The sequence below is a fragment of the Lissotriton helveticus genome, chromosome 7 (assembly GCF_964261635.1).
Source record: "Lissotriton helveticus chromosome 7, aLisHel1.1, whole genome shotgun sequence".
NCBI classification, from domain to species: domain Eukaryota; kingdom Metazoa; phylum Chordata; class Amphibia; order Caudata; family Salamandridae; genus Lissotriton; species Lissotriton helveticus.
In genome coordinates, this window is record NC_136068.1 from 744,647,160 (window position 1) to 744,671,723 (window position 24,564).

The window sequence follows — 24,564 nt, forward strand, 5'->3', positions numbered from 1 at the left end:
ACATAGTATCTAGAGATGTGTCAACAATGAATGAATTAGTGAACAAAAAATATGAATAAAATAAGTAATAGAGCGGGAATATGGATTAATAAAATTCAGGTTCTGAGAATCAAATAAGGCAGGTAAAAGCCTAGCTGCGTACTTAAGAGTTTAAAGTACAGAAGAACACGATTAATAGCATTAAAGATCACAATGGCATAGTCCATTCTGACCCAGACAAGATTGCTGAAATTTTCAAAGATTTTTATAATACCTTATATTCTAAACACAAAGATGTAGACAACACTAAAATTCAGGATTATCTAAAGGAGTGTGACCTCCCAGCCCTTTCAGATTCAGAACAGTCGGAACTCAACAGCCCAATAACCACACTGGAAATTGAAAAATCAATGAAATCGCTTAAATGTGGGAAGGCCCCTGGACCCGATGGGTTTAGTGCAAGATTTTACAAGCGTTTCCCCTCACTTTTAGTTCCCCCACTCTTACATCTGTTCCACGAATTCAGTGAGGCAGGCAAAGTTACAGGAACATTATCTGAAGCTATCATTGCAGTATTACCCAAGGACGGGAAAGACACTCCGCAAAAATTACAGACCGATTTCCCTCATTAACTTAGATTGTAAGCTTTTTGCAATGATCCTGGCTAACAGTCTACAAAATGTCTTGCCTAAACTTATTCACCCAAAGACGGCTGAAATGCCAGAAACCGGTCCCCGGAAGCTGGTTTCCTTCCCAGTGTAAGAATTGGCTTTTGTAGTCTGGTCTGCCCTGTTCCCATGATGCACTGGGCCAGGGACAGACTAATTTGCATACAGCCAGGTTCTGAAACTGGGATGGTGCAATGAGCTAAAAAACGGTGTTGGATCTAGCCCTGATCTCTTGACTGGGTGAGAGTACTCTGCTTACTTCAGAGACTCTGTCCATCACCACCCCTTGTTGTAATTAAACTTATTCACCCATCTCAGGTTGTTTTTTTTAAAGAATAGACTATCCAGTGATACCAGGATCTTAGCCCATGTATTGGAAAAGGCTAAACTTACTAACTCGCCTACAGTAGCCATCACGCTCAATGCCGAAAAGGCATTCGACAAAGTTGATTGGACATATCTAGAAGTGGCACTGACTAAATTTGGGCTAGGAGAAAATTTCACGCGGATGGTAATGTCTTTATATTTCAGCCCCTCGGCTAGGGTCCGTGCAGGAGGCTCGATCTCGCCCGCCCTCCAGTTACAACAGGGAACTAGACAGGGCTGCCCCCTCTCTCCCTCACTATTTTTACTCGCCATTGAACCCTTCGAATATCACATTAGGAACAATGATCGTATCTCAGGGGTCCATTTTAACGGTTATATGGTCAAGATTACTGCTTACGCCGATGATGTTTTAGTAGTTTCTGAAGAAGCTGATAAGGCTATCCCTGCTCTCATGTCCTCAACAGAAAGCTTCTCTAGGGTGTCCGGATATAAGCTAAACCAAGAGAAGACTGAAGTAAAACTCCTAAATAACCTCGGTAGCAAAGAGATTATGGGAGACTCCGGCCTTTCATGGCAACCTAAATGTTTTAAATATCTGGGCCTTGACTTTGATAAAGATCTGATCTCTACCCTTCACACTAATGAAACTTTAGTCTACAAAAAGATATCCACATTACTGGAAGGGTGGTCCCCTAAATATCTCTCACGGTGGGGCAGAGCAGAAACTCTGAAAATTATGGTGACTCCTTTGGTTAATTATCTAGCTAGCATGCTACCATTGACTTTCTCCTCTGATTTTTTGAACACGGTCTATAAGCTCTTCAACACGTTCCTCTGGCAGGGTAAGACACCCAGAATATCACTGAATAAGCCACAGCCATCTAAAGAAAAAGGCGGTCTGGGTCTCCCTAACTTTAGGAACTATCAAACGGCATTTCTCTGCAAGCAAGGAGCCAACTGGTTGACCGTACACCCGGACTATACTCCAGTATGGCTGGATATAGAAAACTCACTCATCGATAAAATGCCTTTATCTGCCCTCCTCACCATGGACCTTTCCCACCTTCCTCACTCGGATTGAAGGTAGAATGCTCTACTGGGAGCTCTGGTCTCAAAAAGGAATAAACCTATTAAAAGACCTCTATGCAGGGCCCCACACTTTACCTTTCTCAGTCCTTCAGAGCCAACACATTTTAAACCCCATGGATTTTATGACTTCCTAAAATTGAAAGCTTTCCTCTCAGCACGTTCTATTAAACCCTATGATCCATAATTAGCCTCTCAATTGTCACGAATACTGAAGGCAGGTCACACCGTCTCCAGAATATACAAACTCCTATTACCTAACCCAAGGAAGATGCATAAACAAAACGAGGCCAAATGGGAATCCAAACCCAACTCCACTAATATCTCATTTGAACAGGATAAACTATATAGCACAGCCTTCTCGAATAAAATATCCCCTATTCTATCACAGACTAAGTACATGTTACTCAATAGGTCATATTGGACTCCGGAAAAACTTTTTCAACTCCGCCTAAACGATAGACCGACATGCTGGAACTGGAACTCTGCTGTTGGAAATCTCGCTCACATGCTCTTCACCTGCCCCACCTTACAGCTATATTGGGATAAAGTTACAAATGTATAGGTCACATTTTCAACACCAATCCTCCCAGGGAATTTTCATATATTTTATTAGGCGTCCTGGATCCAGCACTGGTCAATGCTAACGATCGACACTTGATGGACCTCTTGCTCACCATAGTCTGTAAAGTCATATTGTGCAAATGGAAAAATGCTAAAGATGTGTCCTTTAGAATTTGGCAAGAATGGCTGTCCTTCCTAAGAGGTGAGGACAACCCAGCACTTCATACCCCTCCATGGCATAAGACTCACCGGAAACTCTGGAAATCCCTAGACGCCTCATCATTCTCATTTGACCCTCTGTGAATTTAACCTATTGTGGTAATATATGTAACTACATTGTATCGCCATTGCTATGATGGTGTAAGCTATAATGATTATCTAATCCTCTTGTATGACACCATACTGCTTATTTATATGGTCACTCATAGTATATGTATCTAATCAATGTTGTTTTCATATCCTGTGGCCTTCATGTAGATATTGGCTGCATTCAATAGGCACTTGAGCACGTTACAATGTATGTAATGATTAACATGTATGTAATATTTGATTCAGACCCATTATTGTTATGTCATTTCTTTCTTTGTTTTTGTGTTTTTCAAAAGAAAGTATATGGCACTTTACAGGCAGTTTAGAGATCACCAGAGAAATACATGAGAAGATGATTCACAATGTCACTGTCCGCGCTGAGACATTCAAACCTGGTTCCTTTGGCAGGGCCGGAACAGTTGTCATGGGTTTCATTTGCTCGTAGTCTGTAGTCTTCGATAATTAATATACATAGCTTTGAGCTTGCACCAACAAGCAGATGGCAAATTTCGATTTAGCAGAGGACGGACTGGTCCATAACCATAAAGTGATACACAATAAATAGCCATTTTCTAAAGAACCAAATTAAACAGACCAGAGTATGTCTGTAATATTGACAACCTGTCCAAGTTAAGACGGTTCCTTGGGACAGTCACTGGGTAATAGCCTGTTTTGTTGGCTTTGTTAGACCAGGTCACTGTGAACGATTGGCACCATTTCCAGTCAAGCACTCTGGCGATAACCAACTGTAAGACTTCTTACAGCGGATGCTTAAAAAGAAGTGCACTGTTTCTCTTGAAATGAAGCACAAGTCATGCACCAAAAGTACATAAATGTGTCCCCACTCTCTGCCACCAAAGGCTAAAAAAATGCCAGATGGCAATTTTTTCATGGAGTAGAAGGTAGTTCGATTTCTCCAGAATCCTGTATCTCTATCTTGACAAACTCTTCTGAAAAACTGATCACATCCACACACCAGTCAACATTATGTAACACGTTCCACTATAATATGTCCAATACCTACTGGATGTCTTTGCTGTACAGTTAGAGCCAAACATTTCATTAAGTGTCAGTATTTATGAAGAACATTAGTCAATAAATTATTGGTATTTACTATATATACCCAGCTAGAAAAATTCACAGGAATCTGTAAGATGTGACTGCTCGCTTTATTGAATATACCTCTTCAAAGAGACAAAATAAATACATGGAAAAGACAATTGTAAGATGCTGGACTTCTTCAGATCAGCTGCATTTAGTCGTCTTTCTTACTCGTCTTTTTCATACAGGGACAGGTCCTTCCTCTTACTTTTTGCAAATTCCTGTTGTCCCCAGGAGTACACGAGGTACATCAGGATAAAAGCTGAGAAAAAGGTACAAGACATAAGTTAATTGACTAGCAACACGACGCCAGGTCAAAGCCATTGGTTGAAAGCATAGTTTGTGTCGGTTTTAAAAAAAACGGATTGTCTCATGTAAGCAAAATCACAAACCCCTGGTGGTCCAGAAACTAAAATGCGAGCTTCTACCTTAACATTTTTGAACACATCAGCCTTATCACAAGATTAGTATAAGGGTAATTATAATAAGAATATATTAATGACCTGTATTTTAGGTTAATGCTTTATAAATCTTGCAGAAAATGCTACTGAAGAACCCTTCTGGCTTGCAGTATGTACTTAAAGACAGCTTGGGCGTGGATGATTGGCCAGAGGGCAAACAAAGGTAATAGAGGTCACAATACACTTGAAAACACCTTTAAACGGAACAGTGCTACATTCGCTAAAAGTACTCATGTCGTCACAATATTTTTTCACGAATGGCAACTGAGCTGTTCTCTAGTGAGAAACTGTCTCGGGTGTGCCACGGGTTTTCGTTGCATGTCAACTGCTAATTAGCTTTTTATGCACAATAGGAAAATTCAAAACATCGTAGACATTATGGAGCGAATGCATCATCCACCTCAATTTAGCAGTTATTACATGCTAAGGAAGTGGTGCTAATGTTATTTTATGGGCGCGGTGTTCTCCACCCCCATAGAGGAGTACTCTGCTGTCCTAGCTTGGAAGATGAATCCGCGTCACATTTAGATTGTCCTTTGGAGTTTAAGGTGGCACTGTTAACAACTCTGTACAGTCAGATGAGACATGTGGAATTTTATGAAACATCAATTGGTGGGATATTTTGGATAGGGATGGATGCGAAAGTTTGTTAGAAGTGTCATAGCTGTATGTGATATAAACAGGCGGGAATGTGACTTAAGATGTATGCTGTGTGCACAAACTCAAAAACAGTTTACAAAAAAAAAATAAAAAAAATTATGCCAACACTTTTGTATATTTACACTTTCTTTGGAGAGGTCATGTTTATGTATTAGTTCCATTTGATGCCTCTTTATAAGCATAGTAGGACAATGAATACATCAGCACATGCATCATGCATAGAGCTATAATTGCAGTCGAGATCTGGAAACGTCAGTGCTCCAATTATGACCCTGTCTTGTCAGTCAAAATATTATGTGCCACATTCTTTTGAGGAGTAAGTTCGGGTACACCTACACATGGTGGTTTGGCACTTGTAAAGTATGTATGCATTCAGTGATACTGAACTGAGGAAACTACTGGAGGTGGGTGTTTTAAGACTGGAATAACATTCGATTGTGTCCACATCCACAAATTTAAACGTTTATGGATGTTCATAAAAGTCACTCCTGACAAGACGGATAAAAAACCTTTTCCATTATGCAAAGAGAATTCTCATGAAGAGCAGAGGGAAAAAAAAGAAAAAAGATAACCTTAGCAAATGCACTTGACTCAGTACATATTTTGGATGAGCAGATTTACACACGTAGGTTTTCTCAGGTAAAATTGGAACGCATAAGCATTTCTAGGATTACGCTTGGAAACTGACTTTGGCAGGTTTTACTCTTGACTTTTTTTTAAATTCCTATCAATCATAAATGTGAGGTCAGACCTGCATGTGACTCCTCTCGATGAATGAGTAGAAATACATGGAGTAGCAGCTGTGCTTGGACATGGTAAGGGCTGAAGGTTCTACAGCATTGCACATCACCTGTCACCCGCGTCCTACTTCCTAAACCAAGCTTGCCCCGTGTCCCACTTCACCTCCACCACTTGAGTCCCAGTACAGGCACAGACTCACTACCCTCATTCTATGTGGAGTGTGCACCACCCCATATCAGTAGCGAGAATCTTATGAAGCATCACAGGCACTTTTCCGTTTAGTACTTACTGTCAGAGCTGCCAAGTTAGTGCCAGAAACTAGGCATGAATTGAGTGAGAAGTTCATTACTCAGGGGGCGACAGAAAAGCACTTCATCATCATGGTACCCAGACGCATAGTAAGATGGAAAGAAGGGCCAGTGAGGTGAAGCAGAAACTTCACATTGAGGAAGAGGCGCCGGTGGGCCAAGTAATCTTAGAAAGAGAAAGTGGGAGCCAGACAGCTGGCAGAGTGCACCACCATCCACGCAAAGGGAGGCCTTGTGATCTCACCAAGAATACAACATGAAACTAGTTACTCAGAAATAATCATAGAGTGAGACCAAATTCAAAGCTGGAGACTCAACAGAATATAATGTTAACTGTCAAAGCCCAACAAAATCAACAATAGCTGCGGCCTGGGGATCTCATACAGCACACAATGGTGGTCTTCACAAGAGGGAGGAATCAAAGGATGAGAGTAAAGACAGATTGAACAGGGTCTGATGACCGCTCTCAGAACTTCCAATCAGCCATAAAAAGGGTGAAGCGGGATGTCACCGAGCAACAACATGAAACTAATCATAGGGAGTAATTACAGCACAAGAGCAAAATAGAGCTGGAAACTGAGCGTTGTCTCTTGTCAACACCAACAACCAGCTAAGTGTCGGAATGCATGGGAATCTCAGAGAGCATAGAGCTCATTTCATGGGATTTGTACCAAGACTTGATGGGATCAGTTGTTGCGTTGCATCAACGTCCATGGAAAGTATTGTCATGGATCTCAGACAGCACACAAAACAACAGATGTGTCTGTGAGAGCTCAACAACATGCGGCCTGAGCAGCTAAAGAATCTCAGAATATACATGTATGGAACAATGCACCACACAAGTTGCAGCCGGAATCTGGAGGGGCCCCCAACATATAAACTTGTGACAGTCAATTGTGCTGCAAGAGCATTCAAAGTTGCAGTCTCGGATCTCTGTAAGGTTTACACAAAGGAGCTTGGGGCTCTCGCAGAGCACATTAACTCATCACTGTGGAGTAATCCTAGCTTGAGAGCAAAGACAGCCCTCGAGGCGGATAAGAGAAATTAGGCAGCAACAAAAAGTGCAGACTGGGAAAGGTAAGCATCGTGAACTGTACATAGTCATTGAAGGGAGGTCGCCATACTGAGACCAAAGGGCGAGTTGAAGCAATAAATAAATAGATTTGCTTGGGACACAACGTTTACATAAATTCCAGCCTGGGAAACTTAAAGGGGTTGCTCACCAACACTGACCCAATGGGAGGCTTGGGGGTTTCAGGTTCCCCATCATAAAACTAATCAGATGGATTAAATAATGCTTTAGAGCAAAACAAAAAATAACAAGCATTGGCAAAGCCATAGGTCTCAGCAGAGCCCAAGCTGTTAGCCTTGTCAACGCGAATGTATTTTAGCCATGTTGTCTAGCAGCACATCTGCTGTTCAGCATGGCTGCAAGTTACTGAAAGCCCAGAATCATAGGATGTTAAGCAGAGTTGCTTCGCCCCCAATGTTGAATGTATTGTCCTGTCCCTCCCAAAACAAAAAAAAGCGATATGACGTGGCCTGAACTGGCTGAATCAGAGCTTTTTTCAGTCTTTCTGAACAGCAGATGTGCTGCTAGACAACATGGATAATAGACATTCACATTGACAAGGCCAATAGCTGAACATATGTGGAAGTGATCATGAGAAATAGCAGAGAAGTTTTTAAGTGAAGCGAGGATTTGGCTTCATGGCCATAGCTATCGACAGGGGAACTGTAGAATCAGTTTTGAATATCTGGGTCGGCTGAACAATTTGTGATTCTGGGCAAATCACTTACGCTTCCCCCGGCATACGACAATGAATGTGTTATCGTGTAATGTAACTGGTGAGCACTTAAAGCGCTCCAGTACCATCGGCTTGTGTTCGCGATGTGGGAAGACACACGACAAAGCATTAGATTGTGCACACACAAAAAAACAAGCGTTGTTCGTGTTTTAACAACTTTTTAAGAAATGCATTAGTTTATGTACGCGAGCAAGCAGTGCATGTATATGTGCACCAAGGAGACGACCTGAAAACACAAGTACTCCCATGGAGTGCTCGGAAACAAAGTAAAAAATAGCTGCGCAAACTGGGAGCAGTGTAAGGAGACATGTACTTGGTCCATGCGCAACGGGAGGGCCAAACACAAGAAGTGGGCATGACGCCCGAAAGCCATCAAAGAAAAGAAGAGTGACAAAGAATGATCAGCAATTGATAGAAAATGTATGAAACTTAAACAAACAAGTAGGTTTCCGGTATATATTTAAAGAGAAACGTTCAAAGATAGTTCAAGCTGAGGTCCGGAGTCTTATTACAGAAGATTTCTTGCAGTCAAGGGCCACTTGTTATGACTATTGCATCAAGAACCCTGTGGATTAATTTTACCATTTATACTGATGAAGCCTTTTATGGAATTTTAATATTTCTTTGAGGCCTGTGTCTAGTACTAGTGTTGACCTGCTTTTTCCTGAAGATGAAACCTACTAGGCTTAGCCAGGTTACATCAGTATTACAGTGTGCAGAGGCATTCTAATCGGTAGCACAGCTGTATCAGCCTATAAGATCTGTCTTGCTCTTAGGACTGCAGTCTGAAATTATAGGATCTATGTCAGAATCATAACTACTGGGGAGTGGAATACAAGTGTGAAGAAAGACAACATTTGAGTTTTGAAAAGTATTGGAATGAAAGAATTGCATATCAAGATTTTTGAACTACCTCTATGGAAATTGTTTTGAAAAATTATACTGTTTTGTTTCATTTTCAACGTTTTCTTGGATGATGACAGAAGCAACCACAACTCCCAGAAAAAGGTTGCCCTATACCACAGTTATTCTTTTGGGGATGCTCCAGGTCGTCTCTGTAACGTCTCCTCTCTCTAAAAAAGCATTGGCAAAGTCAATAGATCTTGCCGTTATAATGCAATTGCCAATAATAATATGACATTTTGCCATCTGCTAGAATTTTATATTAAGCCTGATCATCCCCTGCATTCTTCAGCTTCACCAGAGGCAAGTGTACCAATGTGTAAACAATACAAACATAATAACAAATTTAGGTTGGCTACTCTTCGGTCCATTGATTCGAAAATTAAACTTTTTGTATGGGGTACAGCTAAACCGCGTCTCACCCTAACCAATTAAAGTCCCACCAATTGCATGGAGGTTTAGGTCTTCCCTCTATCGAGCATTACTCCCTTGCCCTCCATCTTTCCAATCTTTCTTTCTTTTTACCTAAGTCTAAAGACATCCCCCAATGGGTTCCACTTGAACGTCACTTATTGGCTTCTGGCCCTGGTTTATCCCTTTTATATGGCAAGGGTTCCAGTTCTCTTGACCCCAAAAATCTTATATTATCCGCTATGTATAAGTCTTGGCAAAGATGTCACCGTATCTTTAAGTCTAACTCGCGGCTTCACTTTAATGCTCCTATATGGTCTAACTCGGCTATTCGAGTGCGGGGTCGTACTGTGTCCTGGCCTCTGTGGCAGGAGGCTGGTATTCATTCCCTGGAACAACTGTTCCATGGTGACACTTTTAACTCCTTTCCCCAACTCAGTGAGGAATTCCATCTCCTGCCCTCACAATCCTGTAAATATTCCCATCTTCAACAAGCTCTCACAAAACGTCTGGGTTCCCCACCTGAGCTGCTGCCCACTTCTCCTATTTTATCTTATTTGAATTTATGGGGAACTTTTAAGGGTGTCACCTCTGGCCTTTATAAGACTCTTACATCCTCTATTTTCGCATCCCCTTTCAAAAGCTCTTCAATTGAAGTGGCAATCACGCCTTTCTGTGACATACTCAGACGCCCAGTGGGACCTCATTTTGGAAGGATTACATAAGGGTGTTCGAGAAGCTTGCCTTAAATTCTGTATTTTTAAAATTCTCCATGAATGGCACTGGTCCCCGGTCAAATTACATCGTGCTAAGTTACTTTCCCATTCTTTGTGCTGGAGATGTCCTGCTTCCAGTTGTGATATAACGCACATTATCTGTGAATGCCCTCGTACTAGATCATGTTGGCTTTTTGTACGACAGACTTTGGCTTCCTCTATGTCATTGCCTTCGCCCCTTACCTCTGCAAATATAATTTTACACGACTTTCGTGGCCTTCCAAAATTTACTAAACCACAGACTCGTCTCCTACATACTGCCCTAGCCACGGCAAAAATTTGTATATTGCGTCATTGGAAGTCTTCATTACCTCCTTCTCAGGAGGAACGGTTGGTGGCAATGATACAAACAGCTTCTTATGAACATATAATTTATAAGTTGCAGGATCAAGCTTCCATTTTTCTTCAAGTTTGGTCCCCATTCCTGGAAACCACAGTGGGTAATGACTGTTTCTACTCCTTCTTCTACGGCTGCTCTGCCTTCTTAATTCCACCTTTTTCGCACCATGTTCATTCTCTTTTATTCCTCTCTCCTACGTTCCTTCTCACTCTTCTTGCTTCCATCTCATTTCACAGTTCGTTTTGTTACTCTGGGGCTCCCTTTTTCTTTTCTTTCTCTCTTTTTCTTTTCCTCTCTTTCTTTCTTTTTCTCTTCTCTTTTTTCTTTCCTTTTATCCTTAGTTTTGCCTTATGAATTCTAGAGGATTTGTTGTTTATGCTTCCTTTGTTATATTTTATGAATCATTTCCTCATTTATGCTATGTCTAATTTTTTCCTCTGCATATGTATCTACATTTACGCTTTATCAAATTTTATTAATAAAAAATTTCAACACAAAAAAAACAAAAACAAATTTAGGTTGTTACTTACGGGGACCTACTTTGAAGACCTGGCTTCTGAATCTCCTCCATGTGTTCGGAATGCCTTTGGAGAAATAGTGTGGAAAAGCCTTCTGCTCAAATGGAGACAAAGTGTAGGTGATGATATGTCGCATCTTCGCCAGATCACCAAAGTGGCGCCCCATTGTCGGTCTTAGGCTGTCAAATAAAGAAAACATGGATACATTTGTAGGCTTTTATGAAGCTTTCTGGCATTTTAACTTTTGTCCTCTGCCCAAGAGCTGAATCAACCACGTCGCCAACTTTTAAAAATCAATCCACAAGTTCTGGAAGATATATGGGGCTCTCTAATTAATATTCAAAATGAAAATTATTGATCATACACAACCTAGGCTAGCATAGGGAAGAACAAAAACTGAAAACTCCTTTCGGAATTTGTTCCAGCTTACCAAAGAAACAGAATAATGGTAATTGAACACTTCTCCCATCATAGCCTGTCTGGTGAAACTGCAGACCACGTCCTATCATGAGGAATCATTTATCTACAAGTTAAGCTTCTTATCAATCATAGTTAGTCTCTTTGTAAACACAGAGAAACTAAGGCTTAGCTTGCACAGATGGGATTTAGCCCTATTTAACCAAAACTACATGGCGTTTATTCAAACATCGGAGTCACCTCTGACATGATGGTTCAATCTTGAAACAGAAATGAGTACTGGCAAAGCCAGTATGATTTGCCTAAGCAAGATCTATTTGCTTTGTCAATGATTTTAGCATCCCCCTTCCCCAAATAAAAAGTTGAATGCATGATAGCATTTCATTTACCTTCAACCATGCTGTACAGCAGATGCCCTGCTGTACAACATGGCTAAAAACATATTGGCAAAGCCAATAGATTTCACTTGGACGAGGCCTATTGGCTTGCCAATGCTTGTTAACTGGAGCCTTGGTAATCTCACTTGTTAAACCAATACCTATTCTTCGGCCTCTCGCAAGAGGTTACCACGAGTTAAACTAATCCTGTATCACAATCACTAAAACTGATTGGAGCTCACTGGTGGCTGAAAGGTCAGTGCAGGCTCTTTGACAGCAGTGTGTGGTCACTGGGCTCGGGAACACACAGGTCACAAAATCGAAAGATAAGTAATTTTGTGAGCGTTTAGTGAACCGGGTTATGTAAAAATGATGTTAAACGCCCTTGCAGTACTTATTCCGATGTGGGGCTGGTGTGCATACTGTACGGGAAGCGGCAACTCTGCATCTTTCACGAACATGATCTGCAAAAAAACGTCAATCTCTGGTTTGAACGCTATGCCGAAAAATCCATTCTAAGCAAAAAAGCCAGTTGGTGCCAGCAGGCAGAAGCGGGCTATTACCCAGGAATGCTGCCCTTTTCCATGCAATCTGTAGTAGAGAGCACAAACAACAACAAAAACTGCTACTAGTTTAGATTTTCAGACCGAGTCAACTTTTACACATGTAAAAGGTCAGCTTTTAAACCTCTTAAAACATGTATTCCAAACGAATCGGAATAAGGCTAAAATTCACCACCTCTTAAAACACTCTAATGCTATAGAGGAACTTTAGCACATACACACTTGCTTTCTGTCTCCAATCCACTTACAAACAAGCATTTGCAATGCAATAGGTCTCGCATTTCGAGAATTTGAGCTATTGCCATTGTAAATGACAATGTCTTTTATTTATGTGTTTTGAAAACCTGCAAGCGGTGCCTAAACACGCACTTTGTGCTTATAGTCCTTGCTTATGAACAAGCAAGACTGGCAGTAAAAGAGGTGCAGTTACAGCCAGCCTACCTTCTCATAAGCAACGACTATAAGTACAAAGTACAAATTCAATTAGTCGCTTTGAAATGTGACATTATTATATTAATTCCAGATTAGGTTGTACTCTATGTGGCGCTGATGAAGGGAAATTTATAGGTCTAAAATAACAGATGTGGTAGGTGCAGTACAGCAAGCTGCGCCTAGATGTCCCTAGTGAGCAAGGCACCAGCACTGCTTGTCTAGGTGCAGTAGCACAAGCTGTTCCTAGAGGTCCCTAGTGAGCATCATAAACTTTGAAGTTATGGTAAATCTACCCTATCCATAATGCAGTGCATGCAAGACAGTACCACTGTGATGTATTCCTATAGGTTCTGTATCGATTCCCCTATTCCTGACCCTGTTCTGGTTAATACTTAACTAGCAGCCGACCCACGGTGCAAAAAACCGTTATCTGATTAAGCCACACCACGGCACAGAAACGTGTTATCTGATTAGGTAATAACGCATGCCATCTAATTAGACAAGCACTATTCCTCCAGCCCCTGATAAGGCATACGGAGTTCTCAAAACAAATCAAACCTATGACAACCTGGGAAAATCCCTGCGGCCATTGTTTTGATTTCACCCGAGAACTTCAGCAAAAGAATGTGCGAACAAGCCCGTTCGTATGACATCCTTATTGACGTATCCATGTCCATCCTTACGTCAATCTCGACACCTTACAGGTATAAATATTACCGACATTGCCTTAAGCAAACACACGCGGTGGTGACGAGATCGGAGCAGCGAGACGTGCTGAGGAGCCCAGCAGAGAGCGAAGCCCACATGCGCTGCCCCGCCTTCCTGACGCGCTGAGAACGAGACGGTGTTTTCTCCTGCCGAGAAATCCAGCTCCGGCGCTTCCAAGCAGCCCTCGCAGGCAACTGGAATATCAAGACCAGAGACGAGAGATACCAGCCCTCAACCATTCTAGATCTCAGGTACAGAACTGAACAACCCCTTGCAGAGAATTCTTGAGTCAGTCACTTGGCAAAACAAACTTAACTTAAACTGCTACTTATCTACTCCCGCCCACATATTAGGCTTAGGTCAGGTACACTGTGGTAGGCGTGGTTAGAAGCACCAGTTGAGTACGATTAGTCAATGTATATATGTATATATCTATTTTATCGATTTTAAATATCATATGGCTTAGAAACCATATCAATGCTTCTGCAGTATTATTTTATACTTCTGCTTTTATTGTATGCACTTTACTTAACCTTAAGTATCGCAATAATATCGATTCATTTCTCTTGTACGAGAAAAGAGACTGATCAATAAATACCATCTTTTATTGAACACGCCCGTCTCTTCCTTTTCTCTACAAACTGGTGAAACTAAGAATGCACGTACTGACTGAGTAAAATAAGTTGTCTTTTGTTTTCACACGACTCTAGAGATACACTCTTGATTGGGGGAGAGCAAAGTTGTCATGTTCTATGGTTGTCAGAAACTAAATCCCTTCTTGTCTATCCAGGGAAGTTATACTTCTCCTTGTCTATTCGAGAAAGTTTCTAGTGAACTCTGAGCTAGCTGGCAAAACCAAAAACTTTAAGTCTAATATCGTCAGTAGAAGACCTAGTTAACCTCTGCCCTAGGTCTATACTATTGAAGATATTATTCCAATGCGCAGAGCCTATTGGGATAATAGGAACTACACTACATGGCGTCCAAACGTTTGGATAGGCGACAAAACTAACGCAAGACATTAGAGTAACTCAGTCGTGCTTTTTCACACAGAACCCCTTTTTTCCCATAATACTCCAAAGACGTCTGGAGTGGGTGAAAGGTCATATCCGCCAAACCTCGCAGGAGGAGACTCCTATGTATGGTTCTTGGTTTAGTCAACGTTGAAGGATACACTGTTCCAAAATATTGTGCATCTAATCTTTGTTTCCATAGAAACCTGATCTGCAAACAAACAGAATAACCTTCCTGTCGGTAAAATGGTAGACAGTGATGATGAAAGGGAGACAGCTAGACTAGCAGCTGAACTCCTAGCAGCTGATAATACTCTGCTACAAAATGACCCGGATATAAAACTCATCCCGGGAAACATAAGAAAATCTATAACTTTGAAACTTATAGAAAATGGACTGACATCGAGAGGTGGTACAGTCATATTCGTAATTGAGGCACACGAATATCGTCAGACAGAGGTATTCTATTCATGGATGAACTTTCCAGCAGCGAACGCTGTAACAAAAGAGTTCCACTATTATAAAATAGAGGAACCACCGGATACCTACACTCCTTTCGAGGAGGTAGAAGTACCACTCAAATTCCAAGAGCACCTGCTCTTGTTTGATGGCGCCCTAAAACATAATAATCACATCACCAGGCTCGGTCCACTAGGTAGACCAGGTGCAACGTGGCCGGTCCTAGCCGGATATACACCACATCCAGACATTGAAGAAATGTCTGCAGCAGAGCTTCTAATACAGCTAAAACAACTAATCAAAATACATAGACAATTAGTCCAATATGTAATGCGGACTTCAACAATCCAACCAGCAAGTAAAATTCCACAGCTGACCCCTCATCAGGGTAACACAAATAAAATTACACCACAGAACATACAGTCCTGTCTAGGTAAAGTACCCGCAAAACGGGAACAAATACCTTTCTGGCTAGCACAAAAAATCACTCAAATAGAGGCGGTGTTTCCAGACACCACCCCTGTAGATAAACACAGGATTCTGACTATCTGTCTTCCAATGGGAATCGCACCACACGTGGAGGACTGTGACACTTGGGGTACAGTCTTTGCTTCCATATACACGAAAACACATGGTGTACCATCCATGTCAGTAATACCAGATGTGCTAAAACAAATTCAAGATGAATATGGTCCAGAACCCGCTTTAACTCTTGGTATGAAATTACTGAAAGACTTCAAGCAGGTCTCGGCTATATTATTAGCCAACATAAAGGGAGAAGCAGCAAACGTGGCGATCCGCCAAAGGTTAAAAGAGACAGACATAGCGGACCAACCAACTGAAATTGCCAGAATCATAGAGAAATCCTATGAAGAACTAGGAAGGGATAGTCTGGGTGGAATACCGGTAAAACCTCAACTGATTGAAAGTCCTGAAAAGATATTTATTAAAAATAATTTAAACACTCAAAAAAAGAGCTGGGATGGAAACAAACAATCCAATCCTAAAGAAAAAAGATTCCAGTCCAGAGGAAGGTCTCCTCGGCGGAGAGAAAGATCTCCGAACCAAGGACGCAGGTCTCCCCAAAGTGAGCCCTCTGGGAAAAAATACAACCTTAGAAATAGGGATAATATAAAGAAACCTGATAGATATCAAGATAATGATACACGTCCCTCTCAATCTTTTCAGACTTCCTCGCAGAAATCGGAAAGAAGAGGACGATCAGAACACAGGGAAGAGCACGTCAAGTCCAAAGACAAGGAACCTGCTCATCCAAATAAAAAGTTACAATTTCCAAAAAAGAAGGTAGCCAGTATTAAAGTAGTCAAAGATGCCGAGAATACTGAGGACACAGCTGAAAAACGGAGAATGGGCTCAGACAATGCTAGACAGCGCAGCAGAAGTGAGCATAGCTCGCAAAGTCCTTATGAATCATCTGGAGACAGTGGACACGAATGAATATATTCAAGTGGAAACTGCAGACACCAGAGTTAGCAAACCTCACAAAATATATGAAATAACATTACGTATAGAGGGGGATAAGACTAGAAAAATAAGGGGTCTCTTTTGGGATAATCTCTCCCAGGGCTATGACATCCTTCTAGCTGAACGAGACTGGCCACCCGAGTTTGTCAGAGAGTGCCCTCATGGCGAAGAAATAATTATGCCTGCCTTCTCAAATCATATTCCAGTTCATAAAAAATATACACTTGCTAGAAAGTGGGCAGTAGCTCAAGCTCCTGCTTTATATAAAAATCATGTGGGATGGGATGAGGACTCTCCTCCTCACAAAATCCAGTTAAAATCACAACCTACTGCACAGAGGCAGTACCCAATTAAGCAAGAAGCTAAAAAACAGGTAAAAGAGATCCTAGATCAACTTGAATACCAGGGGGTGATTGAAACTTGCACCTCACAAATGAACAATCCTTTGTTTCCTGTCTCCAAACCAGATAACTCATATCGTCTAGTTTGAGATTACAGACACCTTAACTCATGTTGCAAAACCTTTGCAGTACAAAACTCACATAATGCTGCACTAATGAATAACATAGTACGCAAAAAATACAAAACAACATTAGACATCTCTAATGGCTTCTTTTGTCAAAATATAGCAGATATTTGACTGCATTCTCGGTAAATGGCTCACAAAAAAGTTTCTGCCGTTTACCCCAGGGGCACAAGAATAGCCCAGGATTATTCTCAAAGAGAGTAACAGAATTACTACAAACATACGATGACGAGGCATTATCATATGTCGACGACATTTACCTAACAGATGATGACTTGGATACTCACTTGAAGAGACTGAACACCATAATACTTGGGTTCGCAGCAGAGGGTTACAAATTCAACTTTAAAAAATCAAGAATTGCCCATCTAACAGTCCTGTTTTTAGGATATGAATTATTAAGTGAAGGCAAAAGCCTGGCTGACAATTTCCTAGAGAAATGTGCTGTACTCCAAGCTCCTAGAACACTAAAAAACTTACAATCAATTCTAGGCTTCCTAAATTTCGGAAGAACATACATTGCAAATTATGCAGAAAGGGTCAAACCCCTTTATGATCTAATAAAACCAGATTTTAAAAGAATCAATTGGACTCAAAAACACACAGAAATGTTGAGATCTTTACAAACAGACATGCTAATTAAAACAAAATTAGAAACACGTGATAACACACGTAATCTTGTGATTCGAGTCATCCCAGGAAGATGCGGATTCACATACCTGACCTCTAATGAGGGAGAAAAGGTACCAATTGCATACAAATCACACTTGTACACAAAGGCTGAAATGAAATTTAGTTCAACGGAAAAAATTCTGACCGTGGTACAGACTGCTGTAGCAAAGGAAAGGGCCCTAGCACAAGGTAAACGAATAATCATCGTGACACCGATACCAGCCCTGGAGGCGGTAACAAAGGCAAGCATTCCAAATGCTAAAGCACTCCATCCAAGGTGGATACAGTGGGCTAATTCTCTTGCTACAACAGACGTGGTATACGAATTTGATCCCAATTTAAAAACACAAGAATTTCTCCAATAACAATTTGAATGTCCTCCGCCAATCGAAATTCTGCCTCTAGAACACTACGGCTGTATAATATATACAGACGGGTCAGCACAACCCGCAGTAGGGGGTAAACAAGCTTACAGTGCTGCGTGCGCGATTGTTAAAGGTCGCTGGCACGAAGGGAAATTTAAACCAGCGGTCACTAAAACACAATCTCTAGGAGATAGTACAGCTCAGCGAGCTGAACTACTAGCATTCAAGATGGCGCTTGAAAATACCGATCGAGAATTCCCCACACTCAGTGTGCGATTCGTATTATTGCGTTCAGTCTTACAATGAATACTTGCAGATCTGGCTTCAGAATGGTTTTAAGGATGCAAAAGGAGGCACAATCAAGCATAAAATGCTTTGGGAACAAGTAGTTCATTTGCAAAAAGAACTACCAAAGACTCACGTGATACATACACTGAGTCATCAACGTGATGGCGTCCACGTTGCAGGGAATTCATTGGCTGATGAGGCAGCGAAGGCAGCGGTGCAAACGGCTTCCGTAGCCGCCATCACACGGTCAAAAACAAAAATAGACAGCGATATATTACAAGCTGTCAGCGCTACAGGAAAAGATTCGATAGAAACACTCCCGAAAGGCTTTCCAGTGAAATACTCATATATGACTGATACAATGTTCCGTTTGCTCGAATCCCTGGAGTGGGGGATAGGGCAATTCCAAACATGGAACATAGGTTAGGACTTATCATAGCGGCACACGAAGGACTTGCTTCTGTACATGCTGGCGTCTCAGCCACAGTATCGTTATTAAAACAGAGATACTGGTGGCCACAAATGAGAAGACAAACACGGAACTATGTTCTAGAATGTGAAATATGTCAAAAAATGAAAGTATCAACAGTGAGACGACCAGCTCAGACGCCCCTTCTAATCTCGGATAAACCATTAGCTTGTGTTTACCTGGACCACTGTGGTCCCTTACAAAGGGATGGTAACTATAAATATATCATGGTCGCAGTGGATTCCTGCACGAGATTCATTTGGATGTGGCCCCAGCGATCGACTGACGCCAGAACGGTTATAAAAGATTTGCGAGTCTTTATCGGCACATACGCAATTGGCATGCTGCATTCTGACCAGGGTCCTGCTTTTAGCTCTCGAGCTTATAAGGAGGCCATGACCAGCATGGGCATTGCATTGCGGTATTCTTGTCCATTTCATCCCGAGGGAAACGGAATCGTAGAAAGAAAAAAACGTGACATAAAGCAATCTATAACAGCGAAGGTATTAGATTCGGGTGCTGGGTGGGTCAAACATCTAATAAGTGTCCAACGTAGTCTAAATAACCTGCCAAGAAATTCTCTGAGGGGATTCAGTCCGTACGAACTATTGTTTGGAACTAGAATGATGGTCTTAGATCTTGACAGTCAGACTTCAGTGGTTAAAGAAAAAAGCTTTGATATCAAAGATCGTTTGGCTATTTTACAGGACTTAAACGAAACAAGGAAAGACCTGAGCAACATAAAGTTGAAACAACAGCCACTGAAGAAAAACCACCTGTCCCAGCAAGACCTGTCTGGATTCCAAAAGTCGGGGATCTAGTCAGAGAAAAGATCGCGGTAAAGAAGGAATTTGGGCCTTCTTACAGAAAAGCAGTTCCTGTCTTGTCTGTCAACGGGACAAGATCAGTAGTACTACCGCCCCTTGCTAGTAAAAAGGAGAACCGAGTTGTATCCATCGACCTGGTTAAACCACAATCATGTGGCCGATAACAAACAGTAGGCCAAGTGGACTCCCGATAAGTAGCAGAACACCAAGGTTTGCTACAAACACAGAGGTTCAATCTAAGAGGCTACTCACATTTGAAATGCCAAAAGAACAACAACAAGGACTATGCAACAATGCTATGGAACTTAAACCTCTAAAAACCCAAATAAAAACATTTAGCAGAGACACACCAATCTACAATGAAGTAATAAATGACTATGCTGCTGCAACAAAACACACAGATAAAGCAAATATCAATCCTGAAGCAATTGGAACAATAGACAGAACGGCATCCGGTTACTTCATCAACTTCAGCGATTCATCTGAAAACCCGAGTGAATCAAAGGAACAAAAATCAACAAAAACCTTTAAAAATAAAGCTAAGGAACTTTTTCAACATCTGAAAGAAACCTATCTGATTTCTCCATGGATTGAATTCTGGGTGGCCTTAGGTGCACTTATCCTCATACTTTGGCTCATCATGGTACTATGTTTGGGACACTTCATTGAGGGAAAATATGCTAAAATGGACACAGCAAGCCAGAAAATCAACTTGGTCCTCAAACCACACACGTCTTCACACATCGAGAAAAGGGAACTTTCTTCAGTCAACTTCACAGCCAATCCTATACCCGGTGGGGTAGCATGGGACAATACTGATTATGAAATCTATGGTCCGGTTGAAATCCTGAAGTATCCACATCAAATCAAGATCTCATTGAGTGACTTTGTAAAACCAAGCTCAGTTGCTGATGATTGGGACGTTGAAAGCATTAATAATATGATGTCTGACCTAGTGATGTCTGCTAAATTTACAGAACATGATTATTTGCAGGGTTCGTCTAATTATGATAAAATGTTCTGCTATAATCACTATAGTAATCATTACCTGCATAAATCTGCACAACCTAGAAATGTTTTGAATTATAATCAATGGGAACACTGTGCAACCCCTCCAAAAGGTAGCTCAAGAACTTTTTATGACAAATATTCATATTTTTCAGGGTTCAACACAAGTAATGCAGAAACATTTTATTTCAAATTATCAAATAAGACAGGTACGAAGACCATGCTTACAAACACTAAATTGATATATTCAGACTCGTTTTTTGAACAAATGAGTGCATTTGGTTTTGATTACTGGGACAAAAATGTTGAATTAAAAAGTGTTTGGGGTACAAAGGAATAGCAAGTACAAGGTATAGAATCATTGTTTAGAGCCTGCATGATCCCAGAACAAATGATATTTTTGAATGACACTATTCAACAAACTACCTGTCTTGGCCTAGCCAAAATCAAAGAGTTAAACAAACCGTCTATTCCAAAGCCAACAATGAACAGTAATAGCTCTACAGATGAGGAGATAGACGTAAACCATATATTAAGCCAAAACAGAACACATCCAGATTGGAAAAAGTGGTTGATCTGGCCCACAGATACTAATAACTGTCAAGACAGATTCCTGAACAAAATCCAGGGGTTCAAATTGACCAGGCCAGACCCTAGATATTCCCAAAGACAACACCCAGGGATAATTACCACGTACAGTGTGGGCAAACTCTGCCTTCAATGGCTACAAACATCCACACTCTCTGAAATTAAGCAACACCTAACTTTACTTACTGATGGTGCTGACTTGCGTGATTTCATTATGGGACCACGCAAACAGCGTCAAAAACGCTTCATAGCAGCCTCTGTATATGCAGCTTATAACGAAGCCTGGAAAATAACTCAAATTGAAACATCAGAGAAAATACGGGAAATTGACCGTATTAATTTGGAAAAATCACTTTCTGTGGTGGACAATGGGTTAATGACTCTGTCCTCCAGAATATACTCTTTGGACAGCATTGTGTCTTCAGCAATCAACATAATATCGCAAGACTTACTGTTATTACAACACGGTCAGTCCCAATTGCGTTCTATTGTACAACTTGGCTGGACGTTACAAAATCTGCGTTCAGGCTATGTGCCTTGGCGTTTAATCAACACAACGTCACTGTTCAATATCTTTAACCTTACTGATAAACAAATCAGTATGGCACAGAAGGGTGCTGATTATACAATCCTGAGCATTGAGAAACTCGAGAGATTACCATTGACAATGTCAGAACGACCTGTCAGTGAGTGGATAATACATGGAATAATTAATATTCCAATATCTACTTTCAGGTTTCAATACTGCCAAAAATATATACAGGCTGGCATGTACGAAAAATTGGGTAAGGGGTACATTAAGTCAACATGGAACTTGCCCTATTCACATGCATGTGTCAGTAATAAAGGCCGGAAAGTGTTTCTTAGTGGCGATAATTGTGTCATGTCACTAAGCGGTACACTTCTGTGTAATGGTATTAGTTTACTCGGAGCCTGTGAAGGGTCCTCAAATAACCTTTCATGTCACCAGCTAGGCACACCTGCGACACAAATAGAACCATTCTTTAGGAGACTATCGAACGGGAGTTACATTATAATTGTAGACCGCAGATGTTGTAGCTTGGTGCCCGGAATAGCTTATCTCATAACTACGACTGCGAAGGTCATGTGCTGTGAACGAGTATTGTTCCCCAGCGCAATGCCAGACAGGGAGGCAAGGCTATGGCCGAATTTGAAAATTTCTTCCATTAGAGTTGATACTTTAAGCAGAATGAAAACTGTGCTCCTTCGGACGCCGACCAGGCTCACGTCATCAAAAGAAACGTATGATCTCCAAGTTGCAAGGACAACGGCAGAGATTCATTCATTGTTATCGACTAATTCCCCCATACATTTCGCAGAAATCCTGAACGAAATCTTAAATATTTCTGATACCAGTGGAGTCTCAAATGTATTTAAGACAGTGTTTTCAGGGGCTCTAACACCATTTAAAGCCATTCTGGGTATTTTTCCAGACTTTGTCCATTCTGTCTTTGGTGGACTTCCTCTCCTTTTGGGACTAGTGGCAGGAATCCTATTTTTGATCCTGTTATTTCGCTATGGCAAACCGTGTCACAGACAAAACACCTGCGACAAGGGAAGAAACAATCCTAGCCATTGGATACCGGGACCGGATATCTAAAATCCTGGGACTGTCCCGGCTTAGAGACCTGAACATGACTTGGTTTCTTTCATTTAGACCTATGTGGCAAAGCTGTGTTTTACCTGTACTAAGGTGCTTGCTATGCGGAGAAGAATGCGTGTTGGACACCTGTCTGACACTACAATCGGATGCGCCAATGGATGCAGAAACTTTGTTGGGTCCGGTTACGGCTCATGCATTGTGCTGTCCCCAGCGGCTACCAATCCTGATGACGGCATTCGTGGAGACTTCACCACTACGATTAAGGGGTAGTGAGGTTCAAGATGAAAGCAGCATCGATCAGGTACGACCTTCTGTCAGCTATGCTGATCAAAACATCAATGAAGGCAATCATGCTCATGAATGCATGGTAACATCTTTTCCGAGTTAATGGAACTTTCACAGGAAGCTGTTGACAGCTTTTTCGAGAGTCTAAATGATATGATGTTCTCACCAGAGCAGAAATAATGACTTTTGAACAAGCTAGCACAAGGCGTTCCCAACACCCTGAATTTGGCCTTCAATTTTGATAATAAAGTATCATGAACAATTTTCTCCAGTTTACGGACAGCGGAACATTATTTTTCAGCGGCCCCAAAAATATTTTACAATTTTTCGGGACACTTATCTTCTGCTTAAAGTAGAAACTATTCTTAGAGAACTATATTTCTATTTTAGGAACTTTAGAGTCATTAGCTGCCCTCTGGCCTGTTCATAAATATTTTATTTTGTGATGAAATGGTCTCGCATTTTTTTTTCTGTATTAAGAGCCATTTCATGTGTAATTTTCATATTTTATTAATAATGATGTATGAATATGCGTGATTTATTTAGCATTAATATACTGCTTGAGTGCATATAATGTATATATATATATCTTTTCGTATATTTCATGTTTCAAAATGCATATGGATGTATTTTGGGGTGGTACGGTATACACATGCTCTACTAGTATATTTACTATGCCTAGATCTTGTAAATATGGACATAGTTAGCGTGGAGTGGGTGTGATGTATTCCTATAGGTTCTGTATCGATTCCCCTATTCCTGACCCTGTTCTGGTTAATACTTAACTAGCAGCCGACCCACGGTGCAAAAAACCGTTATCTGATTAAGCCACACCACGGCACAGAAACGTGTTATCTGATTAGGTAATAACGCATGCCATCTAATTAGACAAGCACTATTCCTCCAGCCCCTGATAAGGCATACGGAGTTCTCAAAACAAATCAAACCTATGACAACCTTGGAAAATCCCTGCGGCCATTGTTTTGATTTCACCCGAGAACTTCAGCAAAAGAATGTGCGAACAAGCCCGTTCGTATGACATCCTTATTGACGTATCCATGTCCATCCTTACGTCAATCTCGACACCTTACAGGTATAAATATTACCGACATTGCCTTAAGCAAACACACGCGGTGGTGACGAGATCGGAGCAGCGAGACGTGCTGAGGAGCCCAGCAGAGAGCGAAGCCCACACGCGCTGCCCCGCCTTCCTGACGCGCTGAGAACGAGACGCTGTTTTCTCCTGCCGAGAAATCCAGCTCCGGCGCTTCCAAGCAGCCCTCGCAGGCAGCTGGAATATCAAGACCAGAGACGAGAGATACCAGCCCTCAACCATTCTAGATCTCAGGTACAGAACTGAACAACCCCTTGCAGAGAATTCTTGAGTCAGTCACTTGGCAAAACAAACTTAACTTAAACTGCTACTTATCTACTCCCGCCCACGTATTAGGCTTAGGTCAGGTACACTGGGGTAGGCGTGGTTAGAAGCACCAGTTGA

General features: G+C 41.4%; 1 protein-coding gene across 1 annotated transcript in view; it reads right to left on the reverse strand.

Annotated features, from left to right (window-relative positions):
- Positions 1 to 4,085: 4,085 nt before the first annotated feature.
- The window catches only part of UQCRQ (ubiquinol-cytochrome c reductase complex III subunit VII), a 69,872-nt gene continuing 49,393 nt past the window's right edge, over positions 4,086 to 24,564 (reverse strand). Inside the window, exons 2-3 of the mRNA XM_078653084.1 lie at positions 10,973 to 11,139; positions 4,086 to 4,296 (exon numbers count right to left, since the gene is read on the reverse strand). Coding sequence (XP_078509210.1) covers positions 4,202 to 4,296; positions 10,973 to 11,126 — 249 coding nt within the window. The 5' untranslated portion in view covers positions 11,127 to 11,139 and the 3' untranslated portion in view covers positions 4,086 to 4,201. The remainder of the gene's footprint in view (positions 4,297 to 10,972; positions 11,140 to 24,564) is intronic.